Source organism: Chiloscyllium punctatum, chromosome 6 (genome assembly GCF_047496795.1).
Source record: "Chiloscyllium punctatum isolate Juve2018m chromosome 6, sChiPun1.3, whole genome shotgun sequence".
NCBI classification, from domain to species: Eukaryota; Metazoa; Chordata; class Chondrichthyes; order Orectolobiformes; family Hemiscylliidae; genus Chiloscyllium; species Chiloscyllium punctatum.
The window spans coordinates 26,059,957-26,079,839 of NC_092744.1; the positions used below are offsets into that span (position 1 = coordinate 26,059,957).

The 19,883-nt window shown below is 39.7% G+C and overlaps 1 protein-coding gene across 1 annotated transcript in view; it reads right to left on the reverse strand.

Moving 5' to 3' along the window:
- LOC140478634 (scavenger receptor cysteine-rich domain-containing protein DMBT1-like) overlaps window positions 1-19,883 on the reverse strand; it is a 151,795-nt gene that overhangs the window by 904 nt on the left and 131,008 nt on the right. Inside the window, exons 21-24 of the mRNA XM_072571852.1 lie at window positions 19,071-19,172; window positions 15,940-16,002; window positions 12,192-12,503; window positions 8,902-9,219 (exon numbers count right to left, since the gene is read on the reverse strand). Coding sequence (XP_072427953.1) covers window positions 8,902-9,219; window positions 12,192-12,503; window positions 15,940-16,002; window positions 19,071-19,172 — 795 coding nt within the window. The remainder of the gene's footprint in view (window positions 1-8,901; window positions 9,220-12,191; window positions 12,504-15,939; window positions 16,003-19,070; window positions 19,173-19,883) is intronic.

The following is a 19,883-nucleotide window of genomic DNA, read 5'->3' on the forward strand; positions in this document are numbered from 1 at the left end:
TGTTCTGACTGCATGTTGACCGACGCATAAACTGAAAAAAATGTCGAATCTACAGGAAAATAGCACGAACTTTAAACTTCGCATTCCACTCGAATCTAGGAGTAGAAAGTTACAAAGCACTTACCAGAGCAAATGATACTGACGTCATGCCTGTGTGTGCAATTCCTTTGATTGTTTGGTCTCATCGGGCAGTCCCAGAGAATAGTCTCATTCCCCTGGCATTCATAGATATCCTGCCACACAGGACCACTGCCCTCTCCAAATTGAGCCTCTCTGAGTACTGCTATCACTTCGCCACATTTCAAGGAAGCACAAACCACACGAGCATCTTGTGAATCCCAATGTGAATCGCACACTGTGCCCCAAGTATTCCCTTTCTGTATCTCCAATCTTCCAGAGCATTCATCCGTTCCACCAACCAGTCTTGGCTCTCTGTGTTCTGTTGTTTTAAACAGATTGGATAAAATCTTCAACATAATTAGCTTGAATCCACAACATAAAACAAGAACATTATTTCAAACAGAGATTAGCATTGTTCAAACGATGAAATAGTAATTCATGATGAAATTTGATTGATCTTTCCTCACATTTTATTTCTTACAAATAGTAAATAATATTTTGTTTTACAATTTTTTAGTGACTCACATGGTACAGTTCAACATGAACTTCTGGATCACACATGAGTTTTCATTTGTATTTTACCTTGTCATTTTAATTTTTAAGTCTCAGTGAAAAAAACATAAAATGAGGAATTGGTCTGAAAGCATTGCGATGCAAAGTTGGATTTCAAATAGTTCACACAATTGATACAAACTCAGAATTTTATGTTTACAATTTGAACCTTCGAGCTATACTTTTGGAATAAAGTGTTATCAAGTCATAAAATGCATCTGTAATAGGTAATAAATAGCTTTCCTAAATCTTAATCCATTTCACAAATCTCTATCATCAAAATGTCACAATTATTAATTGTTATTGACAGTTATAAAATGTTTTACAAGTGTTCTTACCACATGAAAAAAGTGGAAATTAACACAGTTGAGTACGTTAACTGTTTTGTGAGGGAACAAAAAGGAAATGCGACAACTGTGTGTCCTCTCTTATATGGGCAGCAGCAACTTGTCAAGGCTTCTCCACAACTGCTACTGCTCACTAAAGGAAGATCAAAGGTAGCAAATACTTGAAACACCAACACTTGCAAGCTCCTTTCAAAATCATAATCATTCTGACTTAAAAATATATTGCCATTCCTCTGCCAGGTGGTAAAATTATGGAAATCCTTCCTAACAGCATATGATTCTATCTATGCCACAAGGACTCTTGGGGTTGAAGAGATTGTCTGATCACCACTTTCCCATGTGCATTTAAGGGCAGGCAGTAGATGTTGGTCTAGCTCATACCTAAATCATGTGATGGAATCAATCAAATAAATCCTCACCTTGGCAATGCTATTTATGAAGTACATAACTACATTATTTTTATTATCAAGGTTATTTGGTATCCAAAAGAATTATGACCCAACATTCTTTTCATTTAAGAATGACCACATATATCAGCATCATGAAATAGCAATAAAAGATATGATTCCATGCATCACTAGTTAGTCACACCTGGAATCTGTATTATGAAAAACACAGAAATTGGAAATTTACATCCCACACTTATTTTGAGTAAAGTTTCTGGTGTGTAGACTGGCTCTAATGCAATAAGGGGTACATCGGGTTCCAAGAGATCAATTCTGTTTTGGGTGACTCTAGTCCGAGGCACAGACAGATGCTTCTGTGGCCAGCAGGGAAAAATCAGAATGATGCGTTGGTGCCAGGATCAAGGATGTCTCAGAGAAGATGCAGAATGTTCTTAAGGGGGCGAGGTACCAGCAGGAGGTAATTTCACACATTGGAACCAACAACATAGGAAGGAAAAAGGATGAGATTCTGGAGATCTTTGAGAGTAGTAATATTTGGATTACTCCTGGCCCTGAGAACTAGTGAGGAGAGGAATAGGAGGGTAGCGCAGATGAATGCATGGCTGAGGAGCTGGTACATGGAATCTCTTCTGGGGTAGAAGTGACCTGTACAAGAAGGATAGATTGCACCTGAATTGGATGGGGACTAATATACTTGCAGGGAGATTTGCTAGAGCTGCCCGGGAGGATTTAAACTAGTAAGGTTGGGGTGGGACCCAGGGAGATAGTGAAGAAAGAGATCAATCTGAGACTGGTACAGTTGAGAAAATAAGTGAGTCAAACAGTCAGGGCAGGCAGGGACAAAACAGAGAACAAGGGAGGACTGATAAATTAAACAGCAATTATTTCAATGCAAGAGGCCTAACAGGGAAGGCAGATGAACTCAGGTCATAATTAAGAACATGGGACTCGGATATCATAGCAATTACAGAAATGTGGCACATGGTTGGACAGGACAGGCAGCTTAATGTTCTAGGAAACAAATACTACAGGAAGGACAGAAAGGAAGGCAAGAGAGGAGGGGATTAATGTTTTTCACAAGATATAGCATTACATCTGTACTGAGGGAGGGTATTCCTGGAAATACCTCCAGGAAAATTATTTGGGTGGAACTGAGAAATAAGAAAGGGATGCTCACCTGATTGGGATTGTATTATAGATGCCCTAATAGTCAGAGGGAAATTGAGAAACAAGCTTGTAAGGAGATCTCAGCTATCTGTAAGAAAAATAGGGTGGTTATGGTAGAAGATTTTAACTTTCCAAACATAGCCCGGGACTGTCATAGTGTTAAGGGTTTAGATGGAGAGGAATTTGTTAAGTGTGTACCAGAAAATTTTCTTATTCTATATGAGGATGTACCTGCTAGAGAAACTGCAAAACCTGACCAACTCTTGGGAAATAAGGCAGGGCAGGTGACAGTTTGGGGCCAGTGACAATAATTATATTAGTTTCAAGATAGTGATGGAAAACGATAGACTAGATCCAAATGTTGAAATTCTAAATTGGAGGAAGGCTAATTTTGACAGTATTAGGCAAGAACTTTCAAAGGCTGATTGGGGGCAGATGTTCGCAGGTAAATGGACGGCTGGAAAATAGTAAGCCTTCAGAAATGAGATAGCGAGAGTCCAGAGATGCATATTCCTGTAAGTGTGAAAGGAAAGGCTGGTAGGTGTAGGGAATGCTGGATGATGAAAGAAATTGAGGCTTCGGTTAAGAAAAAGAAGGAAGCAAATGTCAGGGAGAGACAAAGTGAAACCTTAGGAGGGTATAAAGGCAATAGGAGTATACTTAAGTGGGAAAACAGGAGGGCAAAAAGGAGACATGAGATAGATTTAGCAAACAGAATTAAGGAGAATCCAAAGGGGTTTTATAAATATATTAAGGACAAAAGGGTAACTAGGGAGAGAATAGGGCACCTTAAAGATCAGCAAGGCAGCCTTTGTGTGGATCCGCAAGAGATGGGAGAGATAATAAAAAAGTGCTTTGCGTCAGTGTTTGCTGTGGAAAAGGACATGGAAGATATAGAATGTGGGGAAATAGTTGGTGACATCTTGAAAAATGTCCATATTATAGAGGAAGTGCTGGATGTCTCAAAATGCATAAAAGTGGATAAATCGCCAGGACCTGATCAGGTGCACTCTCAAACTCTTTGGGAATCTTGGGAAGTGATGGCTGGGCCCCTTGCTGAGATATTTGTATCATTGAGAGTCACAGGTGAAGTGCCGGAAGGCTAGAGGTTGGCTAATGTAGTGCTACTGTTTAAGAAGCCTGGCAAGGACAAGCCAGTGATCTTGACATCGGTGGTAGGCAAGTTATTGGAGGGAATCCTGAGGGGCAGGATGTACATGTATTTGGAAAGGCAAGGACTGATTTGGGATAGTCAACGTGGCTTTGTACGTGGGAAATCATGTCTCACATACTTGATTGAGTTTTTTGAAGAAGTAACAAAGAGGATTGATGAGGGCAGAGCAGTGGATGTCATCTATATGGTCTTCAGTAAGACATTCGACAGGGTTTCCCATGGGAGACTGATTAGCAAGGTTAGATCTCATGGAATACAGGGAGAACTAGCTATTTTGATACAGAACTGACTCAAAGGTTGAAGACAGAGGGTGATGGTGGAGGGTTGCTTTTCAGACTGGAGGCCTGTGACCAATGGAATGCCACAAGGATTGGTGCTGGGTCCACTACTTTTATATAAATGACTTGGATGTGAGCAAGAGATATAGTTAGTAAGTTTGCAGATGACACCAAAATTGGAGGTGTATTGGGCAGCGAAGAAGGTTACCTCAGATTACAACAGGATCTTGATCAGATGGGCCAATGGGCTGAGAAGTGGTAGATGGAGTTTAATTTAGATAAATGAGATGCGCTGCATTTTGGGAAAGCAAATCTAGGTCTTAGTGTTACTGAACAAAGAGGCCTTAGAGTCATAGTTCAAGTTTCATAGCTCCTTGAAAGTAGAGTCGCAGGGAGATAGGCTAGTGAAGAAAGTGGTTGTATGCTTTCCTTCATTGGTCAGAGTATTGAGCACAAATATTGGTAGGTCATGTTGCAGCTGTAGAGGACATTGGTCGGGCCACTTTTGAAATATTGCATGCAATTCTGGTCTCCTTCCTATCAGAATGATGTTGTGAAACTTGAGGTAGTTCAAAAAAGATTTACAAGGATGTTGCCAGGGTTGGATGATTTAAGCCATAGGGAGAGGTTGAATAGGTTATGACTGTTTTTCCTGGAGTGCCAGAGGCTGAGGGGTGACCATATAGAGGTTTATAAAATCATGAGGGGCAGGGATAGGATAAATGGACAAAGTCTCCTCCCTGGGGTCAGGGAGTCCATAACCAGAGGCATTGGTTGAGCGTGAGAGGGGAAAGATATGAAAGAGATGTAAGGGGCAGCTTTGTTGTGCAGAGGGTGGTACATGTATGGAATGAGCTGCCAGAGGAAGTGATGGAGGTTAGTACAATTGCAACATTTAAAAGGCATCTGGAGGGGTATATGATTAGGAAGGGTTTGCAGGGATGTGGGCCGGGTGTGGGCAGGTGGTACTAGATTGGGTTCAAATTTCTGATCAGCATGGGCCAGTTGGACCAAAGGGTTTGTTTCCATGCTGTACATCTCTATGACTCTCTGACACAAAGAGGAAGTTATTCCCATCTACTCTGTCTATATCCCTCAGAAGTTTCCACACCTCAATCAGATACTCTGCAGCCCTATCTGTTTGCAGGAAAACAGCCCTAGCCTATATAATTTCTTTAAAGCTGAATCACTTCATGACAGACAAAGACCCACATGCACACATATATTTTGTGGGGTGAATTTGTACTTGCAGAGTTACATTGCACTTTGCTCAAAAACTGCATACATTCATGTAGAACTCTGGGCTCAAAAACTGCATGAATTTATGTATACCTCTGTTATCTCACTTTTTAGATTAGAATCAATCTAAACATCAGGTCATAGACAGAGAACACAGGGGGCTAACACCTTCAACATATTGTCTAGCTATCACCATTGTCAACAGCTAACCCGAGAATGCAACTTTTAAAAAAAGGTTTTGTGATTTACACATGAAAGAAGTGAAACTATCACTGTATTCTAACAGATGAAAGGCTTAACAGACAATCAATTTTTCAATGTATAATTTCAGTTACATCACACTGCAAATTTTTGCTATAAAGTCTGTGTTACTTCCCCTTACAGAGCCATGCTGACTAGCATTGATTAATCGCTGTCAATCCAGGTGGAGATTAATTCTGTTCCTTGTTAGTTTAATTGTTTATCCCTGTCACTCTTGAATAATGATATCACATTCCCTGTTCTCCAGTCATCCGGCATCCCTCCAGTGGCCAGTGAAGATTTGAAATTAATTTTAAAGCCTATGGAATCTCCTGTCTTGCCTTCCACAGCAGGTTGAGATGCATGTCTTCTGGGTGTGGGGGATTTTTCCACTGTTGAGCCTGCTAAAACTATGAATGCTAATACTCGTACCTCAGTGCTAATTCATTCAAGCCCGTCAAATTCCTTATCCCTGGTTTCTTGTCCTTCTCTGCTATTAATATGGTTGCAAAGTGCTCATTTAAAACTTCAACAATGTCTTTTAGTTCTGCACACAGATTGCCACTTTGGTTCCTAATTGGTCTTCTTCTTTCCTTGGTTATTCTCATGCGCCTCATATATTTAATCCTTTACGGCTCTGCATTTTGTTTATTACCCTTTTGAATGTCTCTGACTGCTTTGACGTAGATTTTCCTGCAAGTCCACTTCAGTCTGATCCTGTTTTATCTCAGTAAAATTGACATTCATTCAATATAAAAATTTTATTTCCAGAATAGCTTTAACCTTATCCATTATAACATTAAATCTTATTGAATCATAGCTACGTTAACCAAATCATCCCATTTTGCATGGCTTAGTGCCCTTAAATTCAATCCAGCTGCACCCCTTCTCTTGAAGGAGTTTCTGCAATGTGGCTTCATAAATTATCCTGGGAGCATTTTAAGAATTCCATCCCTCTCAGCCTTTCACACATTGTATTTTCCAGTTAATATTGGGAAAGTTAAAATCTCCTAATATCATTATCCTATTAGATTTTCATTCGAAGTTGCCGACATGTCTACCTTGCTGCCTCCCTCTAACTGTTTGGGTATTTGTAGTGCACCCAGCAAAGTGACTGCCCCCATTTTGTTTTGGAGTTCTATTCATATGGTCTAATTCATGGAATCTTCCAGGATGTCATCCCTCCTTGCTGCAGTACTTGTCAATTTTTTCTCCACTGTGATACCACCTCCTCTTCTACACACCTCATTACCTTGCCTAGAGTGACTGCACTCTGGAATATTGAGCTTTCACTTCTGTCCCTCCCTCAATCATGTCTCTATGACAGCAATTTTATCACATTCTCTTGCGTAAACAACAGTCAATTCATCTGAGTAACTTCATGCATTAAAATAAATGCCATTCAGACTTGCCAGGATCCCTTGTGTATTAACTTGACTATATTCGAACTGTCTTCTGGACGGACTTGGTTCTCCTCTATTTTTCTGTCGATAATCCCCTACTGTCCATCCAATCTGTATTCTATCACCAGGCAAATTAGCTTAAATGTCCACCACCTTTACGACCGAACATCCTTGCAAGTATGTTCAGTTCCGGTGCAAACTGTCAGACTTGTACTACTCAAACTTTGCCCTGAAATGAATTTGATTCTGGTCCTGGAACCTAAAGCGTTCCAGAGCCTGTTCCAATTTTTCAGCCACACATTTATCTTTTCTATTTGTTTATTCCTGTATTCGCTAGCATAGAGGAACTCTGACCAGCTGAAGTTATTTCAGAAAAAGGTGTCGTCATTTCAAGATAGAGATGAATTTAAATGTCTTCTCTTAGATGGTTGGATAGTGAATCTGTGGGGTTCTTTACAGCAGAAAGCTGTCAAGGTTATGTCATTCAGAATATATAGGGTGCAATATTTCTTTATAAAGGAACAAGTCATGTGATAGTGGGTAAACGCGGGGTAGTGGAATTGCGGATTATCAGATGGATTTCAGACACCCATGTAATGTTCTGTGGCCCTACATTCGAATCCCACTCTAGCAGATGATGCAATTTAAATTCAATAAAACGCTGGAATTAAGATTCTAATGATGACCATTAAACCATTGTCATAAAACATCCATTTGGATCACTCATGTTCTTCACAGAAAGAAACTGTCATCTGTACCTGCTCTGGTTTACATGTGTATCTCAAACTGATGGCAGTATTCCTACAAAGATTCTGTGGACTCGAAAAATTAACCCTGCTATTCTTTCTACAGATGCTCTCAGACCGGCTGAGCTTCTTCAGCAGTTTCATTTTTTGTGATTGACTCTTAACTACTTTCTGAAATGACCTAGCAAGCCATTCAGTTCCACAGCAATGAAGGAATGAAATAAATGCTGGCCGAGAAAATGGTGCCACATCCTATGTGTGAAATAAAAAATGAATTTGTCATAAACTAATTTGATGCAGCAGTATTAATGAGATAAATAATCTATTTATGTTCCTGTGTCTTACATTTTATAATCACCCTCTAACTATAGCAAGTTCTATTCCTTGCAATTTGGACAGCCTGCTTAGCGTGCGAGTAAATTAATACCATCTATCCCTCAGCACCTTTTTCACAGCTGAAGTAACATTTTAGTTCGAACCAGAGACAGGCTTCCCTGTAATTTCTAATCCTCACCAAAAATTAGCAACTGCAAGAAGAGATTACCAAAGTAAGAACTGCATAATGTATAAAGCTTTGCAAAATGTTCAATCCTTGTCGGTCATATAAGTATTTTGGCTGCAAGGGCAGGTCAGCAGTACAATATCCTGGAGCACGTAACTGAACTCCTGACTCTCCGGAGTCTTGTCTATGAGTCAGAGGCACGAATCAGAAACGTGATGGAATAATGATCCAGCTCCAACAACACTCACAGTCACCACCCAGATCAATCCAGAGCAAAACAATTGACTGCTTTGTTACCAAACATATTCACTCTCCGTCACTGATGTTCAGTAGCAGCAATGTGTACCATTTACAAGATGGTTTACAGAAATTCACAAAGTTGGACAGCACTTTTCAACCCTATGATCACCACCATGTAGAAGGACAAGGGCAGCAGGTACATGAGAATACCGCCATCTGCAAACTAATCTCCACGCCACTCATGATCTTGACTTGGAAATATTTTACCATCCATTCAGTGCCACTGGGAAAATCCTGGGAATTGATACTTAACAACATTGTATGTAGTTCAACAGCAAATCACTACCAAGTTCTCTTTGGCAACTGGGTGGGCAATAAATGCACACACTCCATACTTTTCATGATTGCACAATTTGGTTAGTGTTTTGGAATGCAATGATACCAATGGCATTTTATTATCTGAAATAATACACGCAGAGAAGTTACCTGAACAAACAACACCAGCTGCTTCTTTCTCTGCCGAGCAGTTTCTGTGAGTCAAAGGTTTCACCTCACATTTCCAGGGATCATCCTCAGTGCTTTTGCAGTGAAGTTCAATGTTCAGCATCGGGGCCTGACCAGCCCCAAACTGAGAATTTCCTGATGCGGATACAGCGTCTCCACAGCTCAGGAATTTGCAGAAAGCACGAGCTTCATTCATATCCCACATTCGGCCACAGAGGACACGGGTTGCTGAAAAGCTAGTAGCCTCAACTCTTCCAGCACAAGGGCTGCCCCCATCCTTCAGCACAGCTATTTGCCTGACTGTCAGGGAAGAACATTTGAGATTATTCACATTAGCTTTCATGCACCAATTTAACAAAAGGCAATAAGCCGTCAGTTTAAAATCACCTTGCGACAGATATTATGGCCATCCTTCCTATTTGAAAGCATACAATTGATATAAGTCTATCAAGCAAGAGGTTAGCTTTACCATTACAGAGAAGAAGAAAAAAATAAAAGCTGTTGCTCAATAGAAGCAAGAGAGCAATCTTTTAACATGCGATGTATTAATAGAGATCATAGATCATTAGTAATTATTACTATGAATTAAAAAAAAGATAAAAATCTAATTTGGAATTGTGGACAGTGTAAAAGGAAGTACAAAGATTAGAAATTAGCTGGAGTGGTGATTATTGTTTTAGCTTATAAAAGCAACAGAATTATGCTGCAGTTGTAACACTGAGGGACCATTCTACCGTCAATCAGTGCTAAAAACTGGTCCACTAGCATTACAACTATGTCATATTTTTCTCTGATTCCAGTAACATCGAGCTGGTAAAACCGAACCAATTATCTCATTCATTTGTCTCAAGTGTCTCTTGATGTGAGACCGTTGATTATGCGCAATATTTTTCTGATATGAGACTACTTAAACGTACTTGAGTTTCCTAGCCAAAACACAAACTAATGATGCCTTCAACTCATTCTTTGAGCACTCTTACGCAATATCCATCACCCGATAATTTGGCATTACTGTTTGAATGTTCACTTTGGCATAAGTTAGTTTTCAACATCAAATTTTATGCAACTTTCTTTCAAAAATGACAGCCTGCCATAAAAGAAGGTTGGTTGCACCTCACTGTTTTGAGACAATGTAACTCAGCCATGGTTGAATGTAGAGGACAGGAGCAACTTTGAGGATTAAAAAAAAGTGCGGCAGTCATGAAGTTGAGGTGGGTGCATTTGTATGTTACGCAAATTTATCCATTAGCCAATCGTGAACACCCACCCACAAAGAAAGAGCAAGCTAAGTGTTTACCCTCTGTTTTTGAGGTAGTGGGGGGAGGGGGGTAGAGGATGTGGTCTGGGATTGCTTCAAGTTTTATAAGAACCTTGAATCAACCTGGTTGCACGTGTTATTGCACACCGTTGGGTTAGGTGGGTCTTGAAACTTGGTATCATAGGCATGAGGCAGGGATTCTACCAATGTGCCTGAATAAGCAAGATTCATTTTGATCTTCCTAGTACCTTATTTACTGATTGAGACTAAGACATCAAAGTATCAGCAAATTATGTCTCATGCTATGATCAGTCATGTTTTTCCATTGTACAACATAACTAGTCAAAGCTACACATGGTTAAAGAGTTTTTTGGATAAGTAGATGTTAGCGATATAGAAGACAACAAATATTCTCATTTGAATTTGATCGAAATAAGAACGAGCAATTTTAGTTAGGAACACAAAGTGTTTAGTAGTTAACAGCTGAATTTGGTTGACTGCAACTATCACAATTGATTTTCTTAAACTGTGGATTCTGAAAGATATCACTAGAGAAGCAGAGGCACAAATGACAACGGACATTCAGGAATGGAACTACAGAAAACATTTTTTCTTAGTAGAGTTATGCCCGTAACGTCAACTCTGCTGCTCTTAGGATGCTGCATGACCTGCTGTGCTTTTCCAGCACTGCACCTTTCAACTCTGACTCTCCAGCATCACTTTTCCCATATATAAACAATGCCAGATGTAGAGCTCCATGATGTCAGATTAGGTGTACATTCAGACGTTTTGGTCCGGCAATAAATCAATGCAATTTTTAAATAACATCGTGCTTTTAAGGGTATAAAATGTCACAACTTGCTTCACAGAAGTACTATAAAAGAAGCAAGATACCTGGCCACATGGCGAAAAATTAACGAAGATAATCAGAGTTAGGACTGAGGAGTGTCGAAATGAGTAAAGCAAGATAATGAGACATAGCCAGTTAGATAAGGAATTTCAACGTTCAGGGACCAAGGACCCCATTAATGATAAAAGTGTTGTTGCTCAGGTGACCAGAAATAAAGAAGTGATGATAGCTCATATAATTTGAAACGCTCTTGTATTTCCGTGGGAGTCTCCTTACCTGAGACCAAGAGGACAGGGTTCAAGTGCCACCTGCCTCAAACATTTGTGATGATATCTCTGAGCAGGTTGATTAAAAAATATCTATCACGCAGCACTTGAGCAACGGTTCAAATGGTACAGTGGCAGTGTGGTGCCTTGTGATAGGGATTTAAGACGCACCTACCCAAGCATGTTATAATATGTCGGAAATAGGGACTTTAATACAATGTGGACCTGGAATTTTTGCAGCTATATTGCGAGGCTAGGGAATGGTGAGAGTTAAATGCCAGGATCAAGAGTTTAAAGCCAAGAAATTACTGATATGGAAGCCAAAGTATTTCAAAGACCATGGAGTTGAATTGGGAGCCATAGGAGCTAAACAGATGATGTTACAGAGTTAAAATTAGTGCACTGTGTGGGCAGTTTGGAGCTATATATGAAATGTCCAGGCTTCGGCTTAGTCAATTTCTGGGCAGAGTTGGAAATGTAACTGGACAGTGGATTTAGTGGCAAGGGCGGAAGACCTTGATTTCAAACCTCTCTCTATCCAGCCCAGGGTACTGGATATACAGTTTGATAACTTGAGCAAAGTAGCCAGGTTGAGACAAGTGAGGGAAAACTGGGTGTCCCAGTTTTAAATGTTGAAATTAGTTTTCACATCTGCATATGTCACTTTGAAGGAAACACGTAGATTATCAATATAAGCAAGCATAATTTAATCAGTTTGTCGTTCTACATCCTCCTCAGAGTTTTTCCGTGTCCCCCTTGCAGGTGTCTTCCAGTGTCTGCACAGCCAATGTACGACCACTTTGGGGAATGCCATGTATTTTCTTGGACATGCTACATGCAAACAATCAAGGGATGTGAAAAAAGCGTATCCAATATTAAACGCCACCGACGCAAATACCTTTACAGAAGAAGCCTACAATCATCCCAGTTTCACAGCTCTGCTGGTCCGAAGCACTGAATGAGCATTCCGACAGTGATGACTCAGTTCCAATGCAATGAACTTTCTCCAACAAAACAGGTCCCGTTTCTTCTGAGTTGGGTAGAAACATTGCTGTGTGATAGGCGTTGCAACCAATCTGTCTGCAGACGACTTCTCCAGCTGTTGAATCCCATAGGCTACTACAGACGGAGCCCCACTGACCTCGGTAACGAACCTGCAGTTGCCCAGCACATGCCCCCTCCAGACTCACCAATCTCAATTCGCTCAAATCTGTGAAACATTCAAGCAGAGACATTAATTATTGTAAACCACCCAGACTGATCTAACATAGTCATCCTGGAATCATTAACTTTAAATCAAAGGTTTAAAATTATTTGATAGTTAACTTGCATCCATGTCGGAATTTTCTTTTGCTACCTGTGTCACTTTGATCCACGTTTATGTTTTATTTTTGTTACTTACAGACTTTGGAACAATGTATTATATATTCAGATTTATTCAAGGTCAGCTGAGATGGTACGAAACGTAAATTACACGAGATACTGCCAGTGCTGCACACGTCCACAGAATTATAGAGTCCTTTGAGTGTGGAAGCAAGCCATTTAGGCCTATCGAGCCCTCCGAACTGCATCGCGCACAATCCCAACTCCCACCAAACCCCGGGCCAATCTAGCAAACCAGCACATCTTTAAACTGTGTGCGAAACTGGAGCACCCGGAGGTAAGCCATGGCAGACACGGGGAGAATATGCAAACTCCACATGGGCAGTCACCCGAGGATGGAATTGAACCGCTGTAAGGCTTTATTGCCAATTACTGAGATTACGTACCACCGATCCAGAGCAAAAGCAAACAAAATCGCATTTTTAGCAATTATTTATTGTGTTACCTACATGACCAAAATATTTCTAAATTGCAGTACTGAGATCAGTGAAAATCTATCAGCATGTTAAATTCAATATAATCGGCGAGAAATTCAAATTGAGCAAAATTCAGTTCGTTGGATTTCAATCTACCACTATTTACTGTCCACCAATTGCTATTCAAGTGCATATGTATGCATTGATTTACTGTTCCATGTTGCATTACTTTTAGCTTTGAAACTTTATACCACGAATGAACAAAAAAAGGTGTGATATTTGTATTTTGTGCTTTCGACTGGTCTCTAATCACAATCAATGGGACCTGCGCTGGTAAATGTTCAGTAGCATTCAAAGTTTTTTTAAAATAAGGCGAGGAAATAAGTTCTAATAAGTGACATTTTCAGATTTTGTTTCATTTTTGTACTGAAATTAGTAAAGGGACTTTGCCCCAGTCACTGACGTATCGGCGTAGTGTTTGAAATTATTTGTTCTCTTAGTAATTTGGAGACCATTGACGCAACTTGAGTTTACAACGTGTACAGGCAAGAAGAAGTAAAAGTTGTAGGCATTGCTCAAGATGCAAAGGAAATAATAAGACCTTGTAGGTCTTAACTTCCAAGGGAATTGTGCAAGAGATTTTTAGGTCCGTTGTGTGAGACAATGTTGTCACACTGCGGACAAACAAAGCACAACAACTGGATGTAGGTTTCTCACAATTTCTGTTTATTTTCTGCTGCAAAACGTTTTCTAATTTCTTTAGGATCACTATTGAGTTTGACTATGACCTAGTGGTTATCACTTGCAAGCGTTCCCATTCCAGCCGATGATAATACTGGACAAGTATTTCCCAGAGTGAAACCTGGATTGGTAGATAATAAGGTTTATTTTTGTAATTTATTTATCTTAGTGGTCAGTCACTGAACATATTGACAAAAGGCTGACAATCCACTTACCATTAAAACAACATCGATGTTACTCACATGAAAACAAAGCAAAACATACGATTTTGCACAATACAAGAATTCATGGAAATAGTCACAATTCAAAGATGAGAAATAATGACTCAACTTTTTTATCCTCAACAACCTTCCAGACACTCAAACTTCAGTGAAGCGTAATCCTGTTTTGACTTTAAAATTCCTTCTTTAGTTGGCATAGCTGTAATTACTTTCTTCCTGCCAAGTTCTGGATTCACTCAACGTTAGCTTTCATTGACATTTCTTTGTGAGACTCTTAAATGAACTGTTTCTGAGAGAAACCTGCAAACTGTGCCTGGTAGGATCCTCCATACTCACCGGATTATGGATGGTGCTGTCTTTCTAAAACAAATGTTTTCCACCTCCTTCTATCATTCTGAAACATTTTTCTGACTCAAGAGCCCAATGTTTTTCTCTGCAGTGCTTTCTGAAGTATGGAACTATTCACCTCAAGGACTTTTTGTTTTTGTTTAAGAAACTGCATTTAAATGCAAGCGAACGCATTTCAAAACAACTCTCAAAGTTCAAAAATGAAACCAAGTCCTTCCCTTCAATATCTACACAATATAGAAATATTGGAAATATTAAAAGAAAGTGCAGTATCTAAAACATAATGGCAGGATATATTTAAGCAAACTTCGGATCACTCTGCTGGGTTAATTGAATTTAACTATTGTTAAAACAAGAAATCACATATCCAAGCAAAAACATCTTATGAGCATGCCTTTTAGCATTGTCAAATAAGCAAAGCAGATTACTGGCCCTGAGTCCCAGTATATTTCCAAAAGGTCAGAAAGTAATACAGCATGGAAACTAACCCTTTGGTCCAATTAATCCATGCTGACCAGATATCTAAATCTGACCTAGTACCATTTGCCGATATCTTGCCCAGAGACTGCTCAACCCTTCCTATTTGTATATCCATCCAGGTGCCTTTTAAATGTTGTAATTGCACTGACCTCCACTACTTCCTCTGGCAGCTCATTGCAGACATGCATTACAAAGTTACCCCTCAGGTCCATTTTTCTCTTTCCCCTTTCACCTTAAACATATATCCTGTAGTTTTGGACTCCCCTGTCACCCCCGATGAAAAAGACCATAACTATTCATCCTGTCCATGACCCTCATGATTTTATGAACCTCTTTAAAGTCACCCTTCAATCTCTGGCACTTGGGGGGAAATGTTCCATCTATTCAGCCTTTCCCTGTCGCTCAAACCTTCCACTCCCGGCGACATCCTTGCAAACCTCTTCTGTACCTTTCAAAAGTTTAACAACGTCCTTCCTGCAGAAAATGGACCAGAATTTTACACCAATTGTATTCCCAAAGTGGTGTCACCAATACCCTGTAGAGCTGCAACATGACATCCCAGCTCCTATACTCAATGTTGAGACCAATGAAGGCAAGTGTGCCAAATGTCTTATTCACTATTCAGTCTGCCTGTGACTCCACTTTCAAGGAACCACGCACCTGCACCTCTTGGTCTTTTTGTTCAGCAACTAAGCCCACACCCTACCATTTATTGTATAAGTACTGCCCTGGTTTGCCTTACCAAAATGCAAGACCTCACAGTTGTCTAAATTAAACACCATCTGCCACATTTTGGCTAGTTGGCCCATGTGATTGAGGTCCCTTTGTACTCTAAAATAATCTTGTTCACTGTCCAATACACCACCTATTTTGCAAATGTACTAACCACACCTCCCATATTTGCATCCAAATCATTCATATAAAGTATTTGTTCATAAAACTAAATGCATGACGCTTATCTTCCAAGCAAGTGTTGTTACATCAGTGCACCAGATTATCTTATTATGGTAATTAATATTTTACAAAATATTAAACTCCAATTGGATAGAATAGTTACCTTTGCCTGGTTCAACTGTAGTATCTTCACTGGAAGGTTGCACAGAGGAACCAATTGTTGAAACTGAAAAATAAAAAGGTGGATTCTAAGAATCAAAAATCTAAGAACAGAGACTGTTTAGTAGCATTAATGGAACTGAACCTGAGTAATCCCATATCCAATCCTTACTTCTTAACATTCTATATTTATTGCATCAGAAAAGCAAAGAATTTACCAACTTGGGATGTTATTCTCTCCACTGAAGCCAGGTTATCTCTTTTGAAGTTAAATCTAGTCAGATCTTTTCCTCAGCTCTTTCCCAATTTTCCCTAAAAATTTGAAACTGATCGTTGACTAACCTCACAATGTAAGTCGGCATTAATAATGAGAAACAGAAGAATGACGGAAATGTATCCTAAAACTTCTATTTACTGTCGACTCACCAATCATGGAAGTACTCAGAATTTCAGCAATGTAGCAATGAAAAAAAATTCTCAATTTAACATCACTTATCCCTTCACACCATAAGTCAGAGAAATAACACTCTCTGTGCTTCATTAACCATACTTGGCACTTATTCAGATATGCTATTTGTGAATAAATTCAACATGGTTTCCAGTTTTACGAACAGTGTAGTTTATGACCGTTTTGCATAGATGGAAACCTTGCAAGTAGTTCGTTTATTCCAGCTTCACAGTAAAATTTATCAAAAAAAGTCCAAGGAAGTTTTTCAAAGAAAATGTCTTATTATTCTTTAGACTTTATCTGGATGTTGTATGATTTGGCAGAAGGTTTGAAGATCATGAAGGCTCTGAACAGAGTGGCTTAAAAGAACCCTTACTCACTCCTCAATTGAGTGAGGATCAGAAGATTCAGTTTCAACTTTTTCGCAAAGGAAACAAATTTAAAATGAGAAGCAATTTTTCTATCCTCTGGGTATTAGTATCCGGAATGCACTACCTGACAGTGCGGTAGGAGCAAGTTCAATTGAGGCATTAAAGATGGCATTCGGTGACTATTGAAATAGATGCAATCTGCAAGGTTATGAGAAACAGATTGGGAATTAGAGCTATGTTTATATTTTCACAGAGCCAATGCAGATGTGAAGGACTGAATGGTTTCTTTCTGCATTGTAACAATTCTGATATGGCTTGGCTTGATAGTTATTAACCATTACTATTCGGTCATGATAAAGTACTGTTTGGCTGCTTTCTTGAACGACGGCCATTCATGTGGTGTAGCTATAACGACAGCGCTGAAAGGAAGGAATTACCAGAAACTTGACCCACAGCAACAGTGGTCAGAAAAGCCCAGGTCCAAGTCTTACCTACTCCAGAGGTGACACATAATATCCCTACACAGGCTGATTAAATATTTCTACACCTTCCTACGTACAGAAATGAAAGTTACGCATAATTTATAAAAGCCCTTCGCGCTCTGACAATGACAATGTCCCTATCTCTGAGACCAGAATGGTCCTGTACTAGTCTCCGACTGCTCTAGAGGCGTGAATAACACCGCTGAGCAGATTTGATACAAAATATCTGTAAACAATATCCTGGGCTCTTGTGGTGCTACAGTAGTATACCGACCCCGAGAGTAGAAGGTTAAGTCCCACCCGTCTCAATGGAGTACCATGACACTTCTGAACAGGTTAGAATCATAAATTGATTATGAATAATAGGCAAATTAAAAGTAGCTAGAAGCAGAATCCTTACTAAAGAGACAATTGCGACACATCTTTCTGCTGTGTCGCATATGAACCAGCATTCTTTCAGCCACCTAACGGCTGGTATACGTTTTGGATTGTTATAAATCTTCCCGCCACATTCACCGATCTACACGCCGAACAACACTTCCACCATTGCATCCGCTAGCAGCTTTAGCTGTGAATTTGTGATCCCTCCGCTAACGAGGCTTTGACCTGCTCGGTATTTAAACTTGTCTCCCAGTGAGGAACAAAGGATCTCTAAAACAGCTCGTTGTGAGACTCGATGGAAGGGACTGTTTCTGTCTCAGTCTGTTCGTTACGTTAAAATAGAATTCAGATTTTCACGTGTGTCAATTCTGACATTTTAGATCACCGTGAATAATGTTTATAGTTCTGTAACAGTCACAATAAAACAATTGCATCACGTCATAAAATGCCGAAATTTGCTTCAAGGCAGCGTAACTAGGTAGAATTTGACGCAAAGTAAAGGAATTATTTTCGTACGGCACCAACCCGAGACAGTGTGGTAGTACGTGGAAGAGTGTTCAAAAAACGAAAGAGCGTTATGTTTGCAAAGTGGAATGTCAGAGCTTCTGAAATTTAGTTTACTCGTGAGGTCCTTTCCCAAACCAGCACAGTATTCTTTTAAATGGTGCTAGAATGATTAACTCTGAAATTGGGCTCAAATCAAAGCGATTTTGCAGCCCATTTTATATATTGTGTGGATATTGTTTTTCATAGGATGAGAGAGATAATGTGGCGCAGTTCTGATATCGCCTGTTTCTTTAACCATTTCAAAGTTTGAAACTACTGAGTTTTCCAGCTTTATTACAAAAATGGCATCAGTGTGCCTCCGCAAAAACAAACACGCCTGACTTCCCTTTCATTAACACTCGGGTCGAGGTGAAAGTGGGTATTGCAGATGCTGGAGATTAGAGTCAAGGTTAAAGTGGTACTGGAAAAGCACAGCAGGTCAGGCAGCATCCCAGGAGCAGGAAAATCGACGTTTCGGTCAAAAGCCCTTCATCAGCCCTTCCTGATGAAGGGCGTTTGCCCGAAATGTCGATTTTCCTGCTCGCGGGATGCTGCCTGACCTGCTGTGCTTTTCCAGCACCACTCTCAATAAGTCGAGGATCTGATCAAAGAAGTTACAACTGGACGGAATGAAACCGCCACACAAGCCATCGTTATAATAGGACATGATCAGAATATCAGTTAATTCGCTCGGGAGACGAATGAGTGCGACTGGATCTGGCATTTTTCTGGTGTTTTATTTTGCAGAAAATTTTAAACACCGCCATCAATCACTCCACGGCACACAAGAACAAACAAAGAGTTGGTTAACATCAATCTGGCGCACATTAGGAGAGTTTCTCACCAAGTCTTTAGACATCCACCTGAGAAGTTAAATGTTACAGTGCTTTTTATCAGAATAATGTACATTTGCTGAAATTGTGCTCGTAGGAACTCTTGCGAAAGGCGGAAGATGTCATTCTTGTGGATTTTTTTGTCTCTGTCGGGTATTTTAGGAGAATTTGATAACCTGTAGAACAACAACGGTGTTGCACAAACTGAAATCATAAATTATTTGCAACTGAAACGCCGGACTTGTTGATTCGTCTTCCTGAGATTGTCGTCTTGTTGAACACCTTGCTTTCTGCAGGAGCATTAACAAAATTCGAAAATCGTATACACTCTGTTTGCCACTGGGTTCCAATTTATCAGACTGAGAAACGTCCCCGTTTGTGGGAAGTGGCGTGGATTAATGAAATTAAATCATTATTCCAAATGTGAACAAGATCAAAACGGGAAACTCACTGTAATCACACAAAATAAATAATTTCACGGATTTTAATCGATGTTATCCTTAGGTGACTTGAAATATTAACTCATAAATCATAAAACCATATTCACACCAACCGGGAATGGCAATGTTTTGATGTTTTAGTTCGGAATTCATTCGGTGGATGAAGCAGTATCGGCTACCTATTAAATCATTTTATTTAATTTAACCTAATACATTGCGTTTTATCATGTCACATTATATAATTAATAAATACATTTAAATGTCCACCAGCTCACGCAGCAAAATATTCACTCGCCGCATCTTGTGTTTAAATAAGACATGGATTGAGACTAATTCCGTGGTAGCAGGCAAGTCCAGAAGCCTGTATTCCATAATCAATGCACATAACAGGAAATGGAAAACGACACCTACTCAAGAAACATTTATCCTCAAATGGGAATTTACTTT